Here is an 18,584-nt window from a genome sequence, read left to right as displayed (position 1 = left end):
GACCAGATGTACCGTTTTGAACGGGACAGTACCGTTTTTTCGACTATTTTAGCCGTCCCGTCTTTTTGCCATTTTGTACCGTTTTCGGATACTCCTTGGAAAATTGTTAAATAAATTGTAATATTGAAATTTTTCTAAATGGAAAATAAGTTTCCAAGCAGCCAAGATTTTTTCAATATTACTGAGTACATTTTGTACAAGCACAGCACCACTGGAAAGGACATCCCCTATCGTGAACTGACTTAAAAGTCGCGATTGAAAGTTGATAATTGTTAGTCAAAATCTCGATCATCTATGGGACAAATTTCAGGGTATTAGTGCAAAAAATTACACTCTTCTACGCTAAATTTTATCAAACACTAAGAATTGTACAGGATCGAGTAGGTTTATCAAAGCAATGAATAATTGTTTGCATGCTTAGGCTAGGGTTTTTTTTTTTTAAATCAATCTTATCATGTGTCCCGTTTTATGAAACTATTTGTCCCGTTTTTATTCCGAGAAAATCTGGTCAGTCTATACTGTACCACCCAATATGGGTGTTTCCGGAATCAGATGCTCAGATATCAGAAAAACAGCCAAAAATGACCGAATGTTATTGAATATGGGTAATTCCAAAATCGAGATGATGTATTAGAAACCAAAAGGCGAGGATTTTGTCATTCTAATAACGTCAATCATTTAAAATGATTTGTCTTTTGATTTTGATAGTATCCAATATCCGATTCCTCGTGCATTTGCAGACAATAAACAAATCGAAAGGAATCAATCATTCCGGAATGTTTAAAATTAATCGAAACAAATGGGCGGGACGAAGTTTGCCCGGGTCAGCTAGTAACGTATAAATTCGCATAAAAATTATTCATATTCCTGTTCTCGCTTGAATCGTGCGTATAAAAATAAACATGAAAGAGTTGCAAATATTTCGGCATCGGCGTTGCTTCATATAAAACACATATGATATGATTTTTGCAATTGTATATTATTTTGTCATTCTGTCTTTGCTGCTATACACAATCTTTCTCCATAAAAACAGTATCATAAAATAGAATATAAATACCTAAAATGTAAAACCTAATAACATAAATTATCACAAAAAGTTTTTTTATTTAGAATTCATTTCTCTGGTATACATGTAAGGAAAACAGAATGGAAAACTAATAGATTAACTGTATAAATTAATAAGTAGATGAACATGAATGCGATACCAAAAACGCTGCTATCAGCCCCATGAAGCTATATACAAAGATCGATTTTTGTATGACTGCAGCTCCTTTAAAAATGACAATAAAACATGTTGTTATAACATGTGGGATTGATAAATATAAACTGGTAGAACTGGTTTTTGGAGTGTTTTCTTTTTTTATTTCGTTTTTATAAAGATCTCAAGTCAGACCGAATGTTTATTTCTTTCTCTGTTACCATTTATTTCCTACGGTATGTTACTTCATCTTCAAGAACTATACATTTACAAATATTTGTTCATTTTTTGTATAATTTACTTTAAATAATTATTTGATTTAGACTTTCATAAAGCATAATGTGTTGTTACGATATTATAGGTACATACATACAGTGACACACGCACATCCAGTACTTTTAAAAGAGCTTTAGAGCTCGTGTAATAGTTTTTTCATAATCTATACAAAACAATTTTCCTATTTTCTTTCGGCGTTAAAATAGGCAAATATTTTTCAAACAGAAGCTAACTTTTAGTCAATTTCTGCATATCGTTCTTCCACTGATTTGCTGTTATTTCGTACAATTACATTAAGATCTCAATTCAACGTTTATTATACAGTCTCAGTGTGTTTGGGATTGAATTCGTGTTACATCATTGGTTAAATAGCATCATGTCACAAAATACGTACTCTTCACTATCAGCGGATTTCGTAATTACTACACCGAATCATGCCACAGTTAAGGATTTTATCTTTCTTATGTTCTGTTTGTCGGCTATAGATATTCCAAATCTAACTTCCACGTCTTCTATATGCATTGTGTGCAGTGTTTATTCTACATTTTCCTGAATAGTCTTCGTCTCCACTTTCGTTTGTTATCTGAACAATTAATATAAAGGATTGATGATATGTTACATTTTATACAAAAATAGATGTTTCCTGTTTAAAAATACAAATTCGGTTTACTTCATCAATAAAACGAAGATAGGGATTGTATCTGAGATCGCGCATTTGATTAATAGTTTCTTCACTTGTACTGCAATGCACAAGCCACACTCTAACCTGAAAGAGCTTCGAATCTACCTCAACAGTGATTGGATGGTTTAATGATTTTTCAAATGAGTTACTTTGATTTGCAGGATCTATTAGCGTTATCAAAACGTTTGCTTCTGTAAGATTATCAACTCGCAGCAATGTTCTCCGGCATCTCTTTCAATGTTTGGCACCAATTTTTGATGTCCACATCTTTATTTATAAATTCTTGGTAATTATTATTGGAGGTATTTTCTGATCCATTGGAGTGCAGGCTGTTGGAGCCCTGTTCTTCAACAGAAATCTCCTTTTCCTGTTTCGTAGTAGCGGGTGAAGCGCTTTCACAACTCCCAGATTGAGAAAGTGCTCGTTTTCTCCTTCCAGAAGAATAATCGGTACCTACATCTATAGGCCCTGGTGAATAGGACTGCGAAAACCGACTGTTGGCCGCAATGGTTGATCCTTCACCCGTGGAATTACTACCACAATTATTAGAATCCTGTGGTGGTGTTTGTGTGCGTGACTCGTCTCCTGAATTGCCACCCGAACTGCCAAACATATCACGGATTTTGTGTGTGAGCATGTGCTGTTTCATATTTCCCTGTAAGAGAAAACATATAACATGAGTCAACAATGTACTGAAGAAACGTGAGATAAAATGGATTATTTGATGCGCATGAAAAAGCGGAGACCTAATTATGTAATAAAAGACATTTAAAATCATTTATAAATAGAACACTATAAACTCATCAGCAAAATCGCATAAAAATGCCAAACTGTGTTAGTGTGTGCATAGAAGTGAACGTTAGGGCTACGACTATGAAAATAGATTTGTATTTTAAATGTGCTGTTTTATCGATCGAATGTCAAATGATCAATCGCTGCTTAAGAAAAATCTGTTTTTATGTTCCATAGCTAGGCATAGCAGTTAGTAGGAATCATGGAAATATGCATATCACTACAGCACCCAAAAACTGTATATGTACTTTCGAGCTCAAACTACTATACTATAGGTTTAAACTAAAAAAAAAACAAACAAACAGCATGGAATACATAGTGACGAGAGGTGAAGAAAGTCGCACTTCACATCTAGGTAGAAAAAAAACTTGCTCTAATTTATTGCGCACGATTGTTAAAACGCATACGTTGAGCAGCGTTGAATTAATGAGGGGCCGGTAAGCTAGACAACATTTAAAGGAAAACGCTGCCAAGTTGAGAAAGCAATGGTAAAGCATAGTGCAAGCTGTAAGCGATAGATATCGATATCAAATTGGTGAGGGTAGATGCAGTTCTATTTTTAACAAATTACAGAAAATTTGGTATTGTACTCGTTTGGATGCATTCTGAGTTGTACTGTTTTTCTCGTTCGTTTTTATTTATATTTTTAATCCCTACTGAAGTCGCGTGAAACCTAATCTTTTTCAGCTTATTGAGATCATTGAATTGTTTATAAAATTCACGCCCAATAAAAAGCGTTATTGTTCAGTATTGCTAAACATCAATAATGTTACGCGTTTCAATTAAAGAAAACTTGTTTTGTGCCACAAATTTAATATATCCTGATTTTTGTTTATTTGAATCTATTTTTAGGAAGCAGATAGTAATAGAAAATTATGAATTTCTACTAACAGGCTAATGTAGTGGATATTGTTTACTTATATTATAGGTACTTTCAGATTCTACGAGCCATACAAAAAACACACTCAGTCAAAGACGTCTCTTTATTATTTTTTTACACCACGTAGGATTTGAAACAGAATAATAATCAATAAAAGAGTTTCGAACCGTTACCGGAACGAAAGGAAAAGATCGGTCTGATAAGAAATTTTGAATACAGAATGAATTTTAAATACAAATAAAAAACTGTACTGATGTTAAAAAGAAACGCAGACCAATAGACGTAGGGGACAAGGAAGGGTTTGTAATAGTCAATTTGATTTTACCTTCGTAGAGAATCCTCGATCGCAGATTGTGCATTTGAATGGGCGCTCCTTCGTATGGCTTCGATAATGAATTTCGAGCGCGGAATTACATGCGAAAGTTTTAAAGCAAATATTACAAGTTGTTGTATTTCCACGTACGCCTACAATTAATCAAATTTTCTGTAATAGAAATCTATTGTTCTGAAAAGATATGCAAAGTCTAGTCCTAGGGCTGTGACTTACCGAACAGTCCGAAGGGTGGCATGTTGGCACCTGGTGGTACTATTGGAACATTTCCTAAGAAAGGTGGTCGATTGATGAACGGTGGAAATTGCGGCATTCCAAGGAATGGAGGCCCGTATGGAAAAGCTGCCACAGCCGCAGCCGCTGCTGCTGCTCTTCCTGCAGCACCAGCTCCCAGTTGTTCTCCACCAGAACTAGGTGGCGTGGATAGAGGAGATCTTATTGATACCATAGATGAGACGGAACCAATTGGACTGGATGACCTTAGCCGTTTTGCTTCCGATGAATTAGGACTAGCTGATGCAGAGTCTCGTGAAAAATCGTCATTTGGCAACGATCGCACTGACAATCGCTGCAAATTCATTGCACGAAGATCTTCAACTTGATTTTCAATAGCAGGTGAAGTGAGACCGACTTTTACTTTCAGTTTCTCGTTAACTGGTACCTTGTGTAACTTTTCTTCGTGACCATCATGATCATTCTCTTCATCTGAGTGTTCCAGTCCACGTTTATTTTGATTGCTTGCAGAAAAGTCATTCAACCTTACTCCAAATGGGTTCAGTCTCATATCAGGACCCTCGAACTCTTTAATTTCTGCAGCTTTAATCTGATCCGGTGTCAAATCAGTCATCTCTCCTGTATGCAACCGAATATGTTGCTGAAGAACGAAGATATTAGAAAACTTCTGATGGCAAACGGGACATTGGTGAAGCGTTCGCATTGGTGGTTTAATCCTGTGAACACTCATGTGTGTTTTTAGATTACCTTTAGTGGTAAACGATCTACCACAAATTTTACATCGGAAAGGTCGTTCACCAGTATGAACTCGATAGTGCATCTGAAGAGCACTTCGGCAAGATAATACCTTTTTACACACTAAGCATTGGTTAGGTTCAGAAGTTTTACTATCTATATTGTCGACCAACTCTTGCAGTTTAGACGTTTCAGATGAAATTTCGATGTAGTTTTCCCATGAGCTATCATTACTATCTGGTCGAGGCAGATGCGCAGAATAAAAAGACGGATCCAATACAGTGTCTTGATAAAGAGACCCCGATGAAGAACTTGATGGAGGTGATACAGAGGGAACAGTTGCCAAGTTCTCAACTGAGTTATTTTTTAATTTTAAAGGAAAATCCTTCTCGCTAGTGCTAATATTGAGGTTAGCATTTTCTTCTTTATCTTGTTCTACATCTTCTTTCTCTACCTCTCTTTGAACAGTCTTGGATGATTTTTCTGAAAGATCTATTGACTCTTCCATTGGTTCTTGTTTTATTAGTGGTGTATCGTTTAATACAACTTCTGGCCTTATATCTGGCGATGACTCCCTCAGAGGCTCTGACTTTTTTACCTGAGAAAGATCTACAGGGTTTCGTGGCGGTTCGTTTAGAGAGTTGTTGAACATATCTAGCGGCGGACGAGGTAAATAAAAATCAGGAAAAAAAGCTCTATGTGGAAACCCTCGTGGTTCTAAGCTGGGAAATTGCGCTGCAGGTCCAGATTGTTGAATCGTGGATGGAGTAGGTTGGGATTGCTGTTGCTGCTGTTGCTGCTGCTGCTGCTGCTGTTGTTGCTCTTTCAATGCTTCTTGTGGAATCAATGGTGGAAAATACTTGTCCAAATGTTCCGGAACTGGATTTGGATTCATTGGTATGTGAGGATATTTGTCAGAATGCCGTTGGAAATGAACCTTGAGGTTTCCTTTTGTGGTGAAACGGCTTCCGCAAACATTGCACTTATACGGTCGTTCACCAGTATGGGATCGGATGTGAATTTGAAGCGACGAATCTGATCCAAATATTTTGCCACAATATCGACATCTATGTTTGAACAAAGCTGCATCGTTTCGGCCATTTGGTGAGGATTTATCGTTGGCGAATGCGAGTTCATCTAATAAATTATTTGATAAAATGCCCTGTGAAGCGGAGTTTAGCACTTCTTGGGCTTTTTTCTCTAGCATTGCAAGTGAATTTGGTTCACCCATTATTGAAGGTGCATGATCAGTTATGATATTAGCCGCTAAAGATGAGAAACACGAATCCTGATATGGTAATATTTCATCTTTTTCGGATATACTACTGCGCGTTGTAGTTGGAAGGGACGAGGTGGTAAGGCATGTACTAGCACTAGACGCTACCGTAGTTGTTGGTAGTATGCTTGGAGACTCTAAAGCAGGTCTCTTTTCGACGAATGATTCAGAAACCTTTGATTTCCTGATGTGGCAAATAGTAAAAAACAAACGAACTGTAAGTTTATCTCTAATAATTAGAATTGCTCAAATCTTACCTTAAATCTTCTTCAGGAACAGGATGAATAACGGAACGATTCTCTGTGCTAGCAGCGGCTGCAGCCGCCATAATATTCACCATTTGATAGCTCTTACTATAAGCATCTTCTATACCTTCCTCTTCAATTTCATCATCATCATCAGGCCGTTCCTGTTTCCGTAAATCTTGAGGCTCATTCTTTTTACTACGGTTGTTGTTATTGTTACTATTATTGCTAGTGTGATGAAATACAGAGGTGTTGCAAGAGTCATTGGATGGCTCATCCTTAGTCGTATGTTTTTTAACAAGCTGAGATTGGAGGTGCTGAATTAATTGAAACTGTAGAAATTGTTGCTGTTGAAGAGTGAACAGTGCCGATTGCAGTATTGCGAGATTTTTCACTACTGTGTCATTATCCATATTGTTAGCCAATGCGTTAGCGGTGAATTGAGCTATTGCATTCTGAAAAGCTTGTATCGACATTTGTCCTGGTGGTGGGAAGAATGCGGAGGGATTGAATTCATTCTGCGAACTAGAAGCAGGAGTAGGACTTTTTGCCGCAGCTGCTGCTGCCGCGGCTGTAGCGGCAGCAAGTGCTACAGCAGCCGCCGTGGATCCAGCCATATTTACCGCGGACTGATCTTCGGCCATTCTGTGAAGCCTGAAACTGTGGTCCTCAAAATCTACCTTTTTGTTGCCCGCGGTATCCTCGTGTCGGTAGGAGTCTTCATCAGCAGTTTCGTCGTCACTTAAATTATCCTCGTTATGCCCAGACTCGACAGGATCGTGTTGTTGATTACGTGCTGCAAGATGATGATCATTCAACTCTTCTCGTCTGCCGTTATCGTTCTCAGCAAACTCGTCCGACATTTTCGACACTAATTTTACAGACGGTTTAGTGATTATACAGTCAATATTAATACAATCATTTTCCGTCAAATCTATGAAGAAAAGGGAAAAATCATTTTTAGGTTTAATATAATCACATTTGGAAACTTTCAAATTCAAAATCTCGCTAGTCCACGGTTTTGATTATAGCCATAATATGTTTTTGATTTATACCAGAACATTCACATTAATAAAATTATCGTCCAGTTAAGGTTTAAAATTGGGCCAATGACTTTACTCAAATCCGAAGTGCAAAACCATACTACGAAATCATGAAAAAATAAAATTAAACCAAGGCTAATTTTTTTTCATTAGAATTTTTTTTGCAGTTGGTGGGAACGTTTGGCTCCGACTTCGCAGATAGTGTCGAAGCTCACGCGTAATTAGTCAATTCTTGAAATTGTCTTAGATTAATAATTTTCTAATTAGGAATTCAAAAAGTGCCGCATTCAAAAAAAATATCAAGATTCGGCAGTAAACTTGAAGTGTATACATAGAACACATGTTTAGTGCGAACCGCAAAAGGTCCTGTTAACTGCTGCTATTCGGACAAGGAGCATATGAGTCTTCGAGATAGCGGCACCGCTGCGCCTGCTCTCTCTACTATACCATCCAAGGCAATGTTGAAGAGCAAGTTCGAGAGCACGTTATCTTGCTTTATAGTCCAACGTCACGAACAGGTCTGATATTACACCCGCTATTATAACCCATAAGGGGCCAAACACATACCACGTGGACAGATTTCTAACAATTTTGACCTCCCCCTCCCCCTCCGTGGACAACTGCCCATATAAATTCTAAAAAAATTGTATGGACCGTGGACATTGGCCATTGACGTTAATATTCACTTTTGAAGTTGGTAGTAGAATTTAATGGAAATTATTCACTTTTTCGATATTTGATATCATTCTACTAATATGCTCAAAACGATATTTTCAAAATTCAGGTAACAGGTTATTAAGCTCTATTCAAGCTGAAATTCGCTAAATAATAGGTTAATAAACTGTAAATTAAACAGCAATTCTTCTGGGTTGGACGATAGGTGAGCATTTTGTTCGTTGTGAATCACCCTTCTACCTGAAAATATTATTTCGTTATTCTCTGCACGCACATTTCGTAAACATGGGATTCGTAGAATGTACAGCACTTTTGTTGATTGTATAGCAAGTTATCGAAAAGAATTGCAACATTACACATAATTTGTACAATTCACGAATGTACTTTCGTGCGAACGTGGATAACAACGGACAAAAATCGGAAACACGGGTATTTACTTGAACGAAATTTTTGTGTTATGTTATTTTTGATTTCGTATAATGTAAATGTAATTGCGTTAGCTTACTAATTTTTCGTAATTTTATATTATGCAGCGTTTGTTTGTACGATTGATTGCGTTCGATTTTAAAACCTTTCGTTACGTATACAAATAGAAATCTGTAACAATTTTGACAGTTCTGACGAAAGCACCTTCATTTTTATTATGCATTGGTTTCACTGCAGAAAATAACAAAAGGTTTTGTATGTAAAATAAACGTTTTCGTGGAATAAACTAAAATATATTCTCAGTGTAGAAAATCGTACCGGTTGGAAAATTTTTAAATTTTTTATAAATGGTAACTATTTTCTTAAATACTACAAGGTATACAGCCCTAGGGTTGTATGAGATGGTGACGTGGGACTAAACACTGTAATTAGGGGATTTTTTGTTACAAAATATACAGAGTCTGCAGACAGAATCAATGTGTTTATTTTCAGTCTCCCCTGGAAATCAATTTTTGGAATATATTCAACAACACTCGAAGAAATATCATTTATTTGCCTTTGCCTTTTAAACTTCTCTAAGGATGTATACTAGGGTTACAATCACTTATATGGGACGAAAGTGATCAGAAAATTAATAAAAAAAAACAATCCAAAGTATTCATCTGTACGATAAAAACGACCTGTGCAAAATTTCACTCAATCGGACTTCAAATGGGGTGGTGATTGAAGTCTGGCCTTTGGAAATTCCAAAAATTACCCAAGGATTTTACCAGATCTCGATGTTTCATGTATTATTAAGCCATCTGGCATTAAAAATCGAAACTCGTGAAAAGAATTTAGAAAAGTTCGGGTAGTACCATTTCATAAAACGTCTAGGGATGTATTCCATGAAATGTATGTAATAATCATATTGAATATTTATAATATACTAGTAAAAACATCATATCAAGAAGACTGGCATCTCTGGATCGATCCCATACAAATGATGAGTGTCAAATTAAACAGCGCACTCCATCTATTAAAAGTGGAAGCTTTTTATAAAATAGGCACATAAAATCCACCTGAAAAATCACGTAACCCGGACGAACACATACGATTCGCATAGATTCTCTAGGATTCCTTACATTGGATTCGTGAGCGTCCTTGAAAAGGATTCCTGAAAAAAGAATCCTCAGGAATGCCCTGTATATGGCTCAAGAATTCTTGAATAAAAATCCTGAGTGGGAATCCTTCGGATCGTGTTTGCGATTCCTTTCACGATTCCGTCACCGAGTTAAAGGTATCCTGAGGATTCTTACTCAGGATTCTCTGCGTGTTAGTAAGGGAAGTGACTGACCTTCAGAACATCTGCTATTTTACGTAACATTAGTAACTTTCACCTAAATTTCACGTACGATTCACGTAATTCGATTAAATCATAATGTAAATAGTTTAAGCGCGTTGGTATTTGTTTGTGTGTTTTGACTTTGTTAGTCTTAGTGCGGCTGTGGTGTGACGTTTCCGATAACAGAATTTACGTGAATTTCTAGTATGCAAAAAAAGTCAATATGGCGTACAAAAAACTCCTGAGCTGCTCCAGCTTATTCAATATTGGAAAATACGTAATGTAAGTAGCCAGAATAATATTTAGATTAACAAAAGAAACATAAATTTTTCGAATTTTCAGTTGGTGATTCTTTCCGGACGATTGGAATCGTCAACAGTCATTTTCAAGCGGAACACCTCCTGCGCCAGCTGCGAGTTAAAACTATGAACGGTTGTCATCGTTTCGGCCATTCCTGTTTTTCTCCTGTCGGAAATCTCGATTCTAAACAAGCAATTATTTTTTAATATTTAAAAATAAATTATATTTTTTATATGCGATGTGTATTCTATTTACTTGAAATTCACGCAGATTCCAGCTGAATAACACGTAAAAAGTACGTGAAAAACCACGTGGGGTTTATGCGTTCTGTTAATGGTTTCACCCAAATGTCACGTAAAAAGGTACGTGAAAATCAGGTTATAATTACCTGAACAACACGTAGATGATTGACACTGAATTTGACACTAGAACACTAACAAATGAAGGGCTACAAAAGTTACGTGAAAAGGAGGTGGATGAGAATCTGCCACTTTTCCCGATAAATTTTACGTGCATTTTTTCAGAGTGTGGTAATTACATCGCTACGAAAACGTTGTGTGCGTATGTGATGATCCTGCATGTCATTCGGATTGCATTTGCATCGCTAGCACTCACACTAGCATGCGTCAGTTCCACCTTCACTCAAAAGATTGTGCTGCTAATACTGTCGCTTGATTTCAGGCAGAGTTCCCAGTCTTCTTGATATGATGTTTTAAAAACTAGCTAATCTGGCAAACGTCGTACTGCCATAAATTATATTGGATGTAGATAATACGACTTAACAAAATCATTTAGTATCCCAAAAATGTATGCTCACATCTTCTTGGCCGTTTTCTGTACCCAAACTCACCTCGGAGTCGAAGTGTTCACGATACGAACAGCAGTTTTATTATTTGTTATTTGTTTGCAACAGTATAGCTTTCCAATATGGAAAACAACCAGAATATAATTCGTATTGCACGATGAGATCTCGTGTGAGGGCCATAGACAAAACAATTATTTAACATAAACATACTTAACCTAAGTACAGCTCTTCAGCCCTGAAACGGCTGAACGATAGTAATACAAGTTTATTCTTTTAAAACCACTAAAATTATAAAAAAACTCATGACTTAGAAAATCATCTTTTAATATTTGAATTGAAACGATTTATAGAAGATCATCAAAGAATATGTAATTCATCAAATGCACAGAGGTGTTCTTTGGTTGTATATTACCCCTGAAAAAATTTACTTCTGTCTTCAAATATCTTCTAACGATTGTTAAGAAGTATAATAACACAATCAATTTTTTTATCACAAAATCATCGTTCAAAAATCTTATTCAGTAACGAGACCTGATATTTTGGAGGCTATGATTTCAAAGGGCTTCTACTGATTATCCTAAAACTATTTGTTGTATTTTAGGAAAGATACTTTTGTGTGCCGTTTCAATATCCTACACCAGCGATTTTCAACCTGGGGTACCCAAATGCCTTCAGGGGTTACACGAAAAAAAGTCAGTGAGCACTTTTTAAAACAACGCCGCGTCATCTCTTATTGAAAAGGTTAATTGATTCAACTCACTGAAGTAAAAAAGGAATTAATATTGTTCTACGTTAAACTTACTGAATTCTATGTTTGAAACTGTTGATGATCATCAAAAAAAAAAATCATTCGTTAACTACAGTCGAATCCCTCTGAAACGACATTTTTTATAATGACAAATCTCGCTATAGCGACATTCTCAAAGGCCTCTCAGTTTTATACTCAAGTTCTTCGGTTTATTGTGACATTTCGCTATTACAACCTTCCTCTATAACGGCATACCAAAACTCATACTTGTCATTCTTAATTGCGACAATAGTACAGTAGAATCTCTCTATAACGACATTGCTAAATCCATAACGACATTCTTAACGGTACCTTCTGTTCTACATATACAAAAATTCTTCGTATTATTGCAACAGTTCGCAATAAGGACAGTCCTTTGCGATGTCGCTTTAAAGGTATTCGACTGTACGTCCTTATTATTGGATACGGAGACGGAAAGAATTTTAATCGAAGATACCGCACAAAGTACTCAATAATTAGTGAGACATATCAGTAGGTATAATTGTTTATTAAATTGGATGCAACCTGTTGTGAAAGAAAATTATGAATCTCGGTTGCTAAAATAACTTCCAGAGCCGTTGAGAGATGTTGACAACGAAGCCCTTGACATGCCTTCTTAAATATGTTAGATGTCTCGAATGGTGCAGGACCAGATAGGTTACCACCAGTATTTTTATGTCGAATTCGTTTTCGCAGTGTAGCTACACTTTTTCCGGACTACACTTTGCAGCTTGAAATAAAACATTTTCAGTGTAGTTGCATTGGTATGCGTTATAATAAGACAGCTGTCAATTTGTTTTGTTTTGGTCATTATCGCCATCGTCATTTTGTCTCGTTTCCATTTCATATGTCCATCTCGCAAATGTACTGAAAAAAAGTTTACCTGGCACGCTACCACGTGGAAAGAGAACCAAAACAATCCAGTTTTGACACATATGTGTGAATGTGTTGGTAACTTCCTACAGTTCGGGTGTAGTCCAGGACAGAAAAAGTGCAGTCAGAGACAGAAAAACTGTAGTCCGGAAAGTGAAATAAACCATTTACGGTGTCAAAAGTGCGAAAACGAAAACGACATTGGAAACAATTTTAACAGAACTAGCGCAACCTCTGCTGTGGTTATTCAACTTTACTCTAGAATACTGCACAATTTCGCTATTTTGAAAATACTGGTCGGACTCGATTATCCGAAGACTCGATTTTTTTTTCACTGCGGATTGTTTGTATAAATTTACCTTTAACGAACGTATAATAAGTATTTTCCTGTGACGTAACCAGAAATCATTTCTGTGGAAAAAGGGGGAAATTCTTAAGAAGCAAAAATAAAATAATTTCACACTGATTGGATTCACTTGGCTCGGACATATCCCAAACATGCTAGAAAGGACAGAAATAGTGCTGAAAGGGACAGTTAAAGTAAAATTTCAAGATAAGTATTAAAAACAAAATATAAAATAAAATATTCCGAATAATCGATTCTATTATTCCGGATAATCGAATCCCGGATAATCGAGTACCGGATGATCGAGTCTGCGGATAATCGAGTTCGACCTTTAGTTATTTTAGCCTTTCTCCTAGAAGGGTATAGCAATCACTTGCAAAACCGAAAGTATAAAAGTGCTCCAAAGGGCCGAATTGCATATATCACTCGACTCAGCTCGACGAGCTGAGCATTTTCTGTATGTGTGTGTGTATGTGTAGATTTTTATTCTCACTCACTTTTCTCAAAGATGGCTGGACCGATTTTCATGAAATTATTTGCAAATGAAAGGTCTTGTTGTCCCATAAGACCCTATTAAATTTTATTGTAATCGGATTTTTAGTTTAGAACTTATGTATCAAAATGTAAAAATCATGAATCATCATTATCTCAAAAACTACACAACCGATTTAAACAAAATTGATTTTAAATGAACAGGCTTTCTGAAATACCTGAAATACTTTTGAACTTTATGAATATTGAACATGTCGTACAAAAGTTATAAAAAGAAACATGTTCTGAAGACTGTTTAATCTCACTCATGTTTCTCAGAGATGGCTGTACCGATTTTCATAAAATCAGTGTCAAATGGAAGGTCTAGTTCCCTCATAAGACCCTATTGATTTGTTTTGCAATCGGACTATTACTTCGCCTGTTATGTTTAAAAATGTGAAATCCAGCTATGAAAAGGAACATATTCCGAAGACTACTTGGACTCACTCACTTTTCTCAGAGATGGCTGACCTGACAACAACAAAATCAGTGTCAATTGATAAGACTAGCTGACTCATAACACTCTATTGAATTTTACTGTAATCGAACTGTAACTTCGTCTGTAATTTACCGAAATGTGAAAATCATGAAACTTCATTATCTCAGAAACTACACAATCGATTTGAACAATATTACTATCAGATGAGCGGGCTAGTTAAAGGTTAACTGATGAATTATAATTGAACACATGGTTTCAAAGTTTGGCTACCCTATACGTTCCCATTTCATTTGAATATAATCGAGTTTAAGCAACCGTTATATATTAATTTGTTAAAAAAACAACGAAAGTTTATTATCTCAAAGATTACATGACTTATTTGAACATAACTGGTGTCGTACGAACGAGTCATCTCTCAAACTTACAAATAACAAACTTCATAACAGTTTGATATGTGGCTTAAAAGTTATGAAAAGAAAAGATATTTAAAGACTATTGAAAACTTTACCTGCTTTGATCGATATATGTGGCCTCAACATAATTTAAATGTGGTATCGTACTATTTCAACGTTCCAAATTCATTGATTCCTTGCGATGTGTTCAAAGTCTGCAAATGCACGACGAATCGGCCATAGGATATGATCAAAATCAAATAACAAATCGTTTGAAATGATTGGTTTTATCGAAATGACAACATCCTCGACTTTTGGCTTCTGTATATCTAAATACATTCATATTGGGTGGTGTTCGGTCATATTCAGCAGACTTTCTGGCATCAATCTGACACCGGAAATAGCCATAATGAGAAGTATTTAGTTATTTTGGTTGTTTTCCACAAAGTAAAAGTGGTCGTCTTTAAATTCAAAATGGTGTCCAGAGTCAATGTTTGGTTTCTATACATCATCTCGATGACGGAGATATCCATATTGAGTATTATTCGGTCATTTTCGACTGTTTCCTAAAAGTTGCCATTTAGCAATTCAAAATGGTGTCTGAGGTCAATTGTTAGCTAATTGCATCATTCTGGTTCCAGAGATACTCATATTGGATGGTATTTAGTTATTTTAGGCTGTTTTTCACAAACCGGAAGTCGCCATCTTGGGTTTCAAAGTGGCATTTATAATTTCTGGCCTCTGAGCGTCATTCTGGTTGTATGTTTTCAGAGGTAACAAATATGTCCATGATGGTTCGATGCCCCTCCCTCCTCTGGAAGCACATGTTCTTGGGAAACAGCCGAAAATGATCGAATAACACCCAATACCGGAAGTCACCACTTTAGAATTTAAAATGGTATCTGTGGTCGACTTTAGCTCCTGTGTATCATTCCGGATATGGTTATATTGGGTGGAAATCGGGCATTTTCGGCTGTTTTGCAGAAACCGGAAGTTGCCATCCTACAATCCAAAATGTTGCCTGAGTTCGATTATGGAACATATTTGTTACCTCTAAAAACATTCACCTGCTAAATTTGGTTCCATTTAGTTGGTTAGCTCTTGACATGTGCAGAAATTCTTGTTTCATTTGTATGGAACCCCTTCTTTCCAGAAAAAGGAGGGGCGTTCACCTATTATGGACATATTTGTTACCTCTTAAAACAGCCACATGCCAAATTCGGTTTAATTTGCTTGGTTTGTTCTTGAGTTGTGCAGAAATTTGTGTTTCATTTGTATGGGACCTCTACCTTCCAGAAGAGGGAGAGGTCTCAAAATATCATAGGAACCTTTATCGGCACCAAAAACCCTGACATACAAATTTTCATGTCGGTTGGTACGGTAGTTTTCGAGCCTATATGGATCAGACAGACAGAACGGACTGCATTTTTATATGTGGTCGGCGTGCGACCAGACCGAACCGCTTGGTGGCCATTTTTTTCAAAATTGAGTTTTTAACACCAGTGGATGTTAAATTTGATAATCTATCTTTCATGATAAACGAAATCATTTGAACAGTTTCTAATGGTATTACAACAAAATCTCTTTTCAGCAGTTTGCAGGAAACATACGGGGTAGTTAAACTTTGATCGCCGATTACTCGAAATAAAGTTTTTGGCGCTTGGTTCGGTCTGGTCGCACGCCGACCATGTATAGATTGCAACATCAAATTTTAGAACCTGAAGAGTGAATATACATTTAATCAAGTGAAGCGTTCATGTAAACCTATTTTTACAAATAAAAGTTTGAATGAGAAAGGCTGGGTCTGACCGCTAGGTGGATTAATTTAGGTTTTATCTCAATTTTCAAAAGCAGTAGAACATTAGATGTCAAATACTATCGTGGATTTGCTATAACATCGTGCATTTTTAAATTATTTTACCAAGCTAAAACTTTCCGATGAGATGGCAAGACTTGGATCGTCTCACCAATTCATCGGACCAGAACTCCTTCTGTGGTCTTTCCGCTTGTTCCCTTAGAATGGGACTGAAAGCATGGAAAACTCTGAAAGTGGAATCCAACTGGACAAACACTTCGCAGTCGAAGCGTTTCATCACACCGAACGTTTCTATGACTGTAGCATGTATACGGGATTAATAACAGGGCATTGTCCAAGCCGTTATCATTTGAAGGTTATGAAAAAACTTGCAGGTCGAGTATGTGGCATGGAAAAAGAAAACTCGGAACATCTATTATGCCGATGTCCGGTAATTTTTATCAAAAAAAGTTATTCGAGAGTGGGCTACTGGAACCCTCTGAAATCTAGAGAACAAATCCCAGTACGGTTGTGCGCTTCATACGGAGTGTAATACCGCACTGGACTAACGCTTTTGGTCAGGTTGTAACGACCACTTCCAATAGTGATACGTTATCCTGACTTAGCAAGATTAAAAAGGAGGAATATGTCACAAAAAATCAAAAAATTGGTCGCAGTGACGAAAATACCCAACACGAAAAATACTACAAGGTATACAGCCCTAGGGTTGTATGAAATGGTGACGTGGGACTAAACACTGTAATTAGGGGATTTTTTGTTACAAAATATACAGAGTCTGCAGACAGAATAAATGTGTTTATTTTCAGTCTCCCCTGGAAATCAATTTTTGGAATATATTCAACAACACTCGAAGAAATATCATTTATATTTGGCGATATTATGCCTTTAGTATTTTTTTTGTGCAAAAAAATATGTATTTAACAAGGCACAAGCATATCGTGCCTGTTGAAGAAGCACCAAGAATTTCTCATAATCCAATAATGCTTACGTTATCATAATGAATGGTTTTGTATTATTTAACTCTAACTAAATCAAATCTATAGTATGGATATTACTTTCAAAATAATATGGAAGCCCTTACAAAGGTTCATCAACTGGAAAACATAAGAAAATATTTTGAACAAAATTCCTAACAAGTTCCAGTAAAAAATCGTAGAAATCCACAATTACATTTTTATTTTTTGCTTGACAATTTTTTCATTTGCCTGCAACTACATTCGCTGTATTACGAAGACAGGAAATATACGTTTATTATGGTAAAGCTTAGAATAATAATATATCATCTAACAATTTTGAAATATAGAAAGAGATTCTGTACGAATCTTACTAAATAAACTAAAAAATCACAAGCATTCGCAGGTTCTTACTTTTCTATAAATGTATATATTTAGGAATTTACTCTTTCGATACTATCCGGTCACGATTATTTAGTGAATATCGAAGATAAAATAAAAAAATATCCGTTGCAAAAATTTACAATTCTTGTTGAGTAATTCATGGCAATCATATTTATGAAATAAACTTTCAATCACCATCAACAGCAGCATTGTAGTTTTTCCTCAATTGCATACGAATAGAAATGTACGAACAAAAGTGTACCACTGCAATACGAATAGTACTGCTGCAGTACGAATAGAAGAGTACCAATGCAATCATAGACGACGAGAGACCTGCGGTTTTATACTCCACTGGTACTGTTGCTTTTACTGGCATGTTTTCTTTCAAGACATCAGTTTTTATTAGGTTCTACAGTACCTAACACGCAGGTTTAGAGATTGTTCAAGGATGGGTATTGTTTCAAACTTTTAGGAAAACTTTTACCTTCGAGACATCATATTAGTCTAAGCTCATGGAAGCAAAAATAAATTGACCTATTGGGACGGGGAGACTCTGTCAATTTTTATTTCGAAATTGATACAGGGAATATCACAGGGAACGGATGGTGTCCATTCTCGTCGTCTGTGCTAGGAATGCTCGCATGTAATTGGTTCATTATTCGCGTAAATTTGTTATTGAAATTATTATCAATTTTACCGCTTAGCAATGAAATTAGAGTGATAATTAACACATTACAAAATTGTTATACATTTTATCTATCCAACAACATATTGGTTATTGTTATCCATCATGTGGTTATGCTGTTATTAGCGTTTGAAATCTGACGCAACATTTGCCCGT

At 36.1% G+C, this 18,584-nt stretch overlaps 1 protein-coding gene across 3 annotated transcripts in view; it reads right to left on the bottom strand.

The window, feature by feature from the left end:
• Positions 1–960: 960 nt before the first annotated feature.
• Positions 961–18,584, bottom strand: part of LOC129727835 (homeotic protein spalt-major) — a 31,815-nt gene continuing 14,191 nt past the window's right edge. Inside the window, exons 2-5 of one of the 3 annotated variants that reach the window (XM_055686047.1) lie at positions 6,662–7,583; positions 4,376–6,588; positions 4,154–4,293; positions 961–2,811 (exon numbers count right to left, since the gene is read on the bottom strand). In XM_055686047.1, coding sequence (XP_055542022.1) covers positions 2,359–2,811; positions 4,154–4,293; positions 4,376–6,588; positions 6,662–7,583 — 3,728 coding nt within the window. In that variant the 3' untranslated portion in view covers positions 961–2,358. Of the gene's footprint in view, positions 2,812–4,153; positions 4,313–4,375; positions 6,589–6,661; positions 7,584–18,584 lie in introns of all 3 variants that reach the window. The other 2 variants (XR_008728593.1, XM_055686048.1) reach the window with 2 other exon arrangements.

This window comes from Wyeomyia smithii, chromosome 3, assembly GCF_029784165.1.
Source record: "Wyeomyia smithii strain HCP4-BCI-WySm-NY-G18 chromosome 3, ASM2978416v1, whole genome shotgun sequence".
NCBI lineage: Eukaryota > Metazoa > Arthropoda > Insecta > Diptera > Culicidae > Wyeomyia > Wyeomyia smithii.
Note: the sequence above shows the minus strand (reverse complement) of the source record. Positions and strands in the feature narration are given on the sequence as shown.